We start from the raw sequence: 7479 nt of genomic DNA, 5'->3' as shown, positions 1-7479 counted from the left end.
GTACGTTATAAGAGGTAAGATAAGTATAGAGGCATACACAGTGTAATAATGTTTACTTCCTTATAGTATTATTAGAAGTTAAGGGAGTTGTGGCTCTTGTAGCTATTAATAAGGAGTAGCTAGTGTACTCCTTAGGTGCGCGTCTTTATATAGGCATTAAAGTGCTTTAACTAGTCTAGACCAAGCTTGTTAGTAGTCCATCTGTTCTTAGAGACTCTAATAACCTAGTTATAGGGCAGGTTGTCCTCTTTATACTAGGTAGAGAGGTGGTTACAGCCTTTAAAGATAATAAAGGGTAGAATAGCCTACCCTGTGCTATTAATGCCCTGTATAACCGTTGTCTACTCTTAATTACCCTGCTGCACTGCCTTTAGCTGTCCTTAACGCTCTAAACCTGTAATAACTGCTTCTGCAGATATCTAGCCTATTATAAAGCCTGTCTTATTAAAGTTATATATGTTATTATCCTAGATGCTATACTTAGCTTTAACATTTGCTATAAGCCTAAACCAGCCTTGTATAATCTCTAGATCCTTATAGAGGGCTCTCTTGTAGTTGTACTTGCAATTAAACTTTACTTTAAGGTTAGGGCGGCGCTTAACAAATATATTAGGCTAGTTTATGCTAACATAGCCTATATTACGCTTAGTACGCAAAGAATTAGCTATATTAGCTACAGTAGCTAGCTAAGGGGCAAATCCTTATACATCTAGCTTAAGAATGTACTTAGTAATCACATCCTCCTTAGTCTAATCTATATTCTGTTAACTTAGCGTATAATCAGCTTGTGCAGGTTGTTCTGTGTATTAATTATGTAGTGTACTGTAAGGCGCGTTGTATATGGCTGCAGCGCGTTATATAGTAAGGTTCGCGTCTTGTTTAAGTGCCTAGAGCGCAAGCTGTATTGCAGCCTCTTTTAAGGGCGTAGGTTTATATTGTTGTTAAGTCATCGCGTTATAAGGTAGAATGTTGGTGTAGTCTTAGCAGAGTGGCCGACTCGCCTATGTGGCCGACTTACCCGTTGAATACGTTATATAGAAGTATTATATTAAGTTTATAGAGAATTTTATTAGGTTATTATAGAGTTATTAAGGCCTAGATTGTTGATTTTCCCTAGTAAAATCGCTAGAATCTCAAACCGTGTGTCCGACTCGCCCGTGAGGTACGTTACAAGATTTTCTTTATAAAAAAAAATGTAAAACTAATTTCAGATTTTTTAACTTTTCTTATTTTACTAAGTAATTACTAAGTGATTACTATTTTGTTAAGAAATAGTAATTACCAAATAATAATTACTATTTCTAAAGTGTTACTTTACTATTCATTTATTTTCCGCCATCCATGCTTTATAAGTGCACTTACTGCTAGAGCAGTCTAGTAAACACTAAAGCCCGTATAGCTTGGAGCGAGCTGTAAGTTTGTAGCTTTGGCTTAGGTAAGAGTATGAACTTCACACTGTATTTGTTTCTTCTTAATCTGATCACACTATCACTGCATTTATTTCAACAGCTCTTGCTTGTACAGCCGCTATTCTCATAAGAGCCAGGGCGATATTAGATGTCTTAAGCAGCTGTAAGTACCACTTGACCAGCAGTCAGACCTTCAGACGTGACCTTAATGACTATCTCTCCACTCGATCCTTGTTTGGCCCGTATGATCGCAAGAGCAAGACCACTGAACGCCTTGCGAGTTGGAGAGGGAAACGGTGTACCGTCCCTCGGGTCGCCGTTATCCGTTGTGACAATCTCACCCGGCCCAGATGCAACCGAGAAAGTGATCTTGTTGTCAGCTTGAGGCACAGTGTCACCGTTTTCGTCGACAACTGCAACAGTGACAAACGACAAGTCCTTGCCATCTCCATCAATGCTAGTGCGGTCCGCCGTCACATTGAGCGATGCAGCGGCACCAACTGTGCGGTGAGAAGCCGTTGCCCATTCCTGGCCATTCTTCCATGCCTTCACGTTGATCTCTCCCGGTGTGTAAGTCACATTGTCCCAGCGGAGGCGGTAGTCGTACTGTCCACGTTTTTGGCGACCAGCAGACTTGCCGTTGATAAAAAGCTCCGCTTCGTCACCTGATGTGAAGACATGGACAGGTGTTACTTGACCCTCGCGGTCAGGCCAGCTCCAGTGAGGTAGTATGTGCACTTGAGGATAGTCCGGGCGCCAGCGGGCTTGGTACAGATAGAAGCGATCCTTCTTAAAGCCAGCAAGATCTGTTTACTTTGTCAATAGGCAAGTTAAAGATTCTGGTTTACACTCAGACCTACCAATGATGCCGAAGTAAGAGCTGCGACTGGAGTTGTCGTAGGGAGTCGGCTCGCCGATATAGTCGAACCCAGTCCAGACGAATTCGCCAGCAACGTATGGATTGCGATCATGCTGCTCGAAAACCTTGTCAGGTGATGAAGCCCACTGACAGATAGTGTTAGTACGTAGGCGGGGGAACAAAGGTATAGAAGAACACGTACCGTCGGCGCGTAGAGCTCGTACGCAGACACTTGGCTATTGATAGGGTCGCCACCTTCGCCAGGCTTACCGCCGACAATAGCGCTCTTGTTTGGGGTGACTGGGAACAGGTATATGCCGCGTGAACTGACCGTCGATGCGGACTCGGTACTCCAGATCATCTTATTGGGAAACATGCTGCGGAAGCTAGCAAACGAGCCTGAGCTGGCACTACCCCTGCCCTCACCCTGGTAATTGAGTCCGATGATGTCAATCTCTGCAGCCAGGCCCGTATTTGGGCCTGCGCTGTTCATACCAATGGTAACCTGCTTTGTGGGATCTTCCTCATGCACGATGTCTTGCAGCATCTTGGCAGTAGCGGTACCAATGGATTCCGACTGCTCAGGAATCTCGTTGCCAATGCTCCATGAGATGATAGAAGGGTGATTACGATCGCGGCGGACAAATGAACGCAGATCAGGCTCATGCCATTCAGGAAAGATGAGATGGAAATCATTATCGACCTTCGCAACATTCCAGGTGTCAAAGATTTCATCCATAACCATGAGACCAAGCCGATCAGCAAGGTCCAGGAGCTCGGGTGCAGGTGGGTTGTGGGAGGTTCGCAACGCTGTGTTGCCCATTTCTTGGAGCATTTCGATCTGGCGCTCTGCAGCACGGTAGTTAAACGCCGCTCCCAAAGACCCAAGGTCGTGATGGTTGCAAGTTCCGTACACGGGGACGTGTATACCGTTGATTAAAACGCCTTGATCCGCTTCGTAGGTTATGGAACGAATACCAAACAGAGTCTCGTAAACGTCGATTGCAGTGCCATTGCTGGACAAAGTAGTAATAGCAATGTACTCATTCGGCGTTTGTTTCGGGACCGGTCCCCATAACTTGGGGTTGGCAACGGTAGTGGAGCCATTGACAGATTGCTTCACTCCGCCGGGTATGCTGACCGTTGCTGCTGAAATCTTCGCCACTGCGCTACCTGACGCTCTCCTGGACAACGCGTCGAGCTCGAAAACCTCTGTGGTGACTTGCACAGTCTGACTTGTGTTGCCCTTGTTCTCTACTTCAACTTTGAGGTCGATGGTAGCCTGCTCAGGAGAGATTTTCGGCGTGGTAAGGTATGTGCCATACTGCGCTACGTGTACAGGGCTTACTATCACCAGCCATGTGTTGCGGTAGATTCCCGCACCCGGATACCATCTTGAAGAATCGGGCGCGTTGTCGACCCTGATTGCTAGCAAGTTGTCGCCTGCCTGCGCATAAGGAGTGAGATCGAGACGGAACGAATTGTAGCCGTATGGCCAGCCACCAACTAACTGGCCATTGAGCCAAACTGTTGCATATGCCATTGCTCCATCGATGTCCAAGAATACCGATCTGCCGGACTCAATGGTACTCGGGTCCAAAGCTAGCGACCGACGATACCATCCGATACCGTTGATCGGTAAGCGTCCTGTGCCACCATCGAGCTCAGGCGAGAAGTCGAAGTCCCCACCAGCAGCCCAGTCGTGGGGCAAGTTGACTGCCTCCCAGGCACCGTCATCGAAGGCTGGTTGGACGTAGGTAACATTGCTTCCTGGACCTACTTCAGAGGGCCGTTCATACTTTGATCCACTCAGAAAGTCGTTCGCTGCAGGAAGGATCCAGGGCTTGAGTGTTTCGTATGAAAGGCCATCTGGGTTGTCAACAAAGCGCCGGAAGCGCCAGTCGGCGTTGAGACTGACGCGTTCTCGAGGTCCGCTCGCTGTGCGAGATGTTGTTGTGCCTACAGCTTCTGATTGGTCGACAGTCGAGAGCATGAGTAGTCCCAGCAAGACAGATGCGCAGCGAGTTATGACCGACATGGTGAAGTCTGACAGAATGCTGTAACTCTCAGAATCCGGGAGAACACTGTCTTTTCAACAAAACAACCAAGAGTGACCAATCCTCTTGCAACCAAAGCCCGAAATTTGCTCCCGGCTGCGTTCCCTCGAACGCGCTCTGATCAGCGCACCTGCATGTACTCGGGACAATGTCGTCGAGCATCGACTCAATCGGAGGAATTCCAGTATTATGAGCACCCGAAATATAACTCACCCGACGCCCGCTGATAATTTTACCGAGACACCCGAGTCCCTGGAGGGAAAGAAGTGGATGCGATAAGGCTTCCCCGCCTATGCACTGTGCGGGGTGGCGGCCTTGGCATGGTGTGACGGCTCCCTGACCAAGCGGTTGCACTACTCTCCTAGGTCTGGTGTCAATGTTCGTAGAAAGGTTCTGAGCAACGTTCTGTACTGTGTAGATGTTGCGTAATTCGGTCCTGATGATGTGAGAAACTCATCGACTCTGACAAGAATTCAAAATAATGACGTCACCTCGAGGGGATATCCCCATCATTTTCCGAAGTACATCGATGATGGCTGACCGTCGATTGCAGACAGCATTAGGACAATGCTTCCAATTTTCAAGCTGCGGTAGAGTGCGGTAACACAGGCTTCAGTCCCCAAGGCTCTGTGTGCCAGCGCTCACGGTCGAAGAGCACATCTTGTTCCTGTAAAACTCCAGGGCCCGGCCCGGCTGAACACGATTGCTGCTGCCTAGTTTGTGTGCTTATCGATAACGCTCGTGTCTTGTCCTTTCGGCGCTCGTCTGCTTACTTCCTTGTAGCATCTACCATCAGGTTGCAAACGCGATGCTCAGACTTCTTCTCACATCCGTAGTGGCTGCGGTGGTCAGTGCCAAATGCTATGAACCTACTTTTGCACATCCATTGCCAGAGTATGATGTCGGTGACGCGCTCCCTGCACATGCGTTTGCCGAACTCAACACAGCCATCACGTCCGCTGTTGCGGCACCCGAATTTGCAGCGACATCTTTTTCTATAGCGATCACGTCTTCGAAACAGACACTATGGTCGAAGCATCACACGGCTCGCGAACGAAACGCTTCTCGCCCCGACATTGCGGAAGTCAATGGCGACGCGCTTTATCGAATCGCGAGCATCACCAAGACGTTCACTGTCCTTGGAGTCTTATATCAAGAAAAAGCGGGCAACCTGAGCTTGGATGAGCCAATTGACAAGTACATAGTGGAACTAAAGGAGGCCCAGAATGGTACCTTGCCGTGGAAGGACATCACATTGCGAAGTCTAGCCAGCCAGCTTAGTGGCATACCGCGCGAATGTGCGATACCCGGTTTACCCTGGCACGGTTGCCAGACACTCAAAGGTACGAAATTGACTTTCTACAGGGGCTCAGGGAGACTTGATCAACTTCGAGAAGTGGGGTGTAGAAGACCCGGTCAACTGGGGCTTACCACCAGTGTCACGACAGGGTCTGTGTATTTGTGGCGAGTTCTCGCCTAATTATAAGAAGATTTGCACCGAGAGTGGTGAGATACACGCGTTGCTCACAAATTTTGAGAACGCGCTGCTGACTTACTCTGCTGTAGATCTTCTCGATGCTCTGAAGTCAAAGATACCTATATTCGCACCAAACCAGCAATCAACTTACTCCAACGCCGCTTTCGAGTTACTGGGAATGGTGCTTGAGCGAGTCACCGGCCAAAGCTACCGCTCCTTCATTGAAGAAGCTGTGTTCAAGCCACTCAACATGAGCAAGAGCACGTTGTCTTTGCCACCTGACTCGGCAGGAGTCATTCCCCTGGGGCCACAGTACTGGGATGTTGACGAAGGGATACAGAGCCCCACGGGTGGCATCTACAGTTCCTCCACAGATTTGTCGAGATACCTGCGTTACGTGCTCACACACTTCAACGGCATCACGCATGCTCTGAACTGGTTCAACCCAGCATCGCCCACTCGCGGACTGAACTCATTCTATGCAGTTCCGTGGGAGATTTTTCACACGGATCGTGCATTGCAGAACTCGCGTCGCACGGTGCGTTTCATCACCAAAGGCGGGGGATTGCCTGGGTATACCTCAAATATCATCATTGCGCCCGAATATGACCTGGGAATTACCATCCTTGTTGCGGGCAACCCAGAGCTGCTTCCGAAGTTGCGAGAATCTGTCACTGAGTTTGTTCGCCCTGCCGAGCAACTTGCGATTCGACAACTCAACGAACGCTACGCAGGCACCTACGTCAGCTCCGATTCGAGTCTGAATTCGTCCGTTACAATCGTTGCCGATCAACGCGGCCTCGTAGTGACCGAGTTCATCTCGAACTCCACTGACTTCCTACACGTTGGCATCGTGAACGAATGGATTCCCAGGTATGGCATTGCGCAACTCGTGCCGACGCTGTTGTATCGCAATGCGAAGAAGCAACAAGGCGAAGAGTGGCGCGTCCAGCCAGTCGAGCAGCGTGATCATCAAGCAACCCATGTCTGGGACGACTTTTGCATGACAGATATCGAGGGCCCACTCTATGCGGGCGTTGCGATCAACAACTTTGTTTTCTGGGATAAGAGCGAGGATGGAGGAGAATACGAAACTCTTGAGCTCAGCGCATTCCGTGCAAACCTAACAAAAGTGCCTAGGAAGAGGTTCTTAGAAGAAGAGAGCATGGAGCTGTAGCTGCTGTTATGGTAATTATGTTGGAAGTCTCCGGACGCGCGAGGATAGCACATGATTAACGCAGCCGAAGATCTCAGATTGATAAAACTATAAGCTGGATCAAGCTTCTATTAGCCACGGCATTGTGTGCATGTACAACAGCAAGACAGCACAGCAGGCTCTTCTATTCTATCTGCAGTGGCAGAAGTACCAGCACCTGCTGTGGTAGGCTGAAGCTTAGCCTTTGTAGCAGCTACACTAATCTCATATATCCTCAGAGTACGACTAACCTGTGCCTGCTGACTTGATACTATGGTTCCCACTTTGCGGTCATCTTTCGCAGAAACATAGCCATCTGGTGAAGTCCACTACGTGTTCCCCAGGGTCGCCCTAGAACAAGGTAGCGCGGCTTTTCCTGAGATGAACTTGAGTAACACGAACGAATATTATTCTTATCAAACCTTCCAGATACGCTAGTTTCGTCTCGATGAGCGTTGACCATGGACCCCCAGAAGGCATAC

The 7479-nt window shown here is 48.8% G+C and overlaps 2 protein-coding genes across 4 annotated transcripts, besides 4 other annotated features; one reads left to right on the top strand and one right to left on the bottom strand.

The window, feature by feature from the left end:
- Nucleotides 1–8: part of a mobile genetic element that runs on past the window's edge.
- Nucleotides 7–1033: a mobile genetic element.
- Nucleotides 9–22: a dispersed repeat.
- Nucleotides 1034–1170: a mobile genetic element.
- A 392-nt stretch (nucleotides 1171–1562) lies between these two features.
- EKO05_0008474 (Beta-galactosidase) lies at nucleotides 1563–4306 on the bottom strand (the record flags this gene model as incomplete). Its single annotated transcript, XM_038941780.1, has 3 exons — nucleotides 1563–2215; nucleotides 2270–2414; nucleotides 2471–4306. 3 exons carry the CDS (start codon nucleotides 4304–4306, stop codon nucleotides 1563–1565), a joined length of 2634 nt encoding a protein of 877 aa, XP_038796012.1.
- Nucleotides 4307–5133: 827 nt separating this feature from the next.
- On the top strand, nucleotides 5134–6979 carry EKO05_0008473 (uncharacterized protein; the record flags this gene model as incomplete). 3 transcript variants are annotated; one of them, XM_038941607.1, is made up of 3 exons in its annotated part: nucleotides 5134–5623; nucleotides 5691–5831; nucleotides 5892–6979. In XM_038941607.1, the coding sequence occupies 3 exons, from the start codon at nucleotides 5134–5136 to the stop codon at nucleotides 6977–6979; spliced, it is 1719 nt and encodes a 572-aa protein (XP_038796011.1). The 3 variants fall into 3 exon arrangements, with proteins under 3 accessions (XP_038796011.1, XP_059493299.1, XP_059493298.1); XM_059637316.1 differs by having other exon boundaries at nucleotides 5691–6979; XM_059637315.1 differs by lacking the exon at nucleotides 5691–5831 and having other exon boundaries at nucleotides 5134–5668.
- Nucleotides 6980–7479: the final 500 nt, after the last annotated feature.

This window comes from Ascochyta rabiei, chromosome 15 (assembly GCF_004011695.2).
Source record: "Ascochyta rabiei chromosome 15, complete sequence".
Lineage (NCBI taxonomy): Eukaryota > Fungi > Ascomycota > Dothideomycetes > Pleosporales > Didymellaceae > Ascochyta > Ascochyta rabiei.
This window is presented reverse-complemented; position numbering and strand designations above follow the sequence as displayed.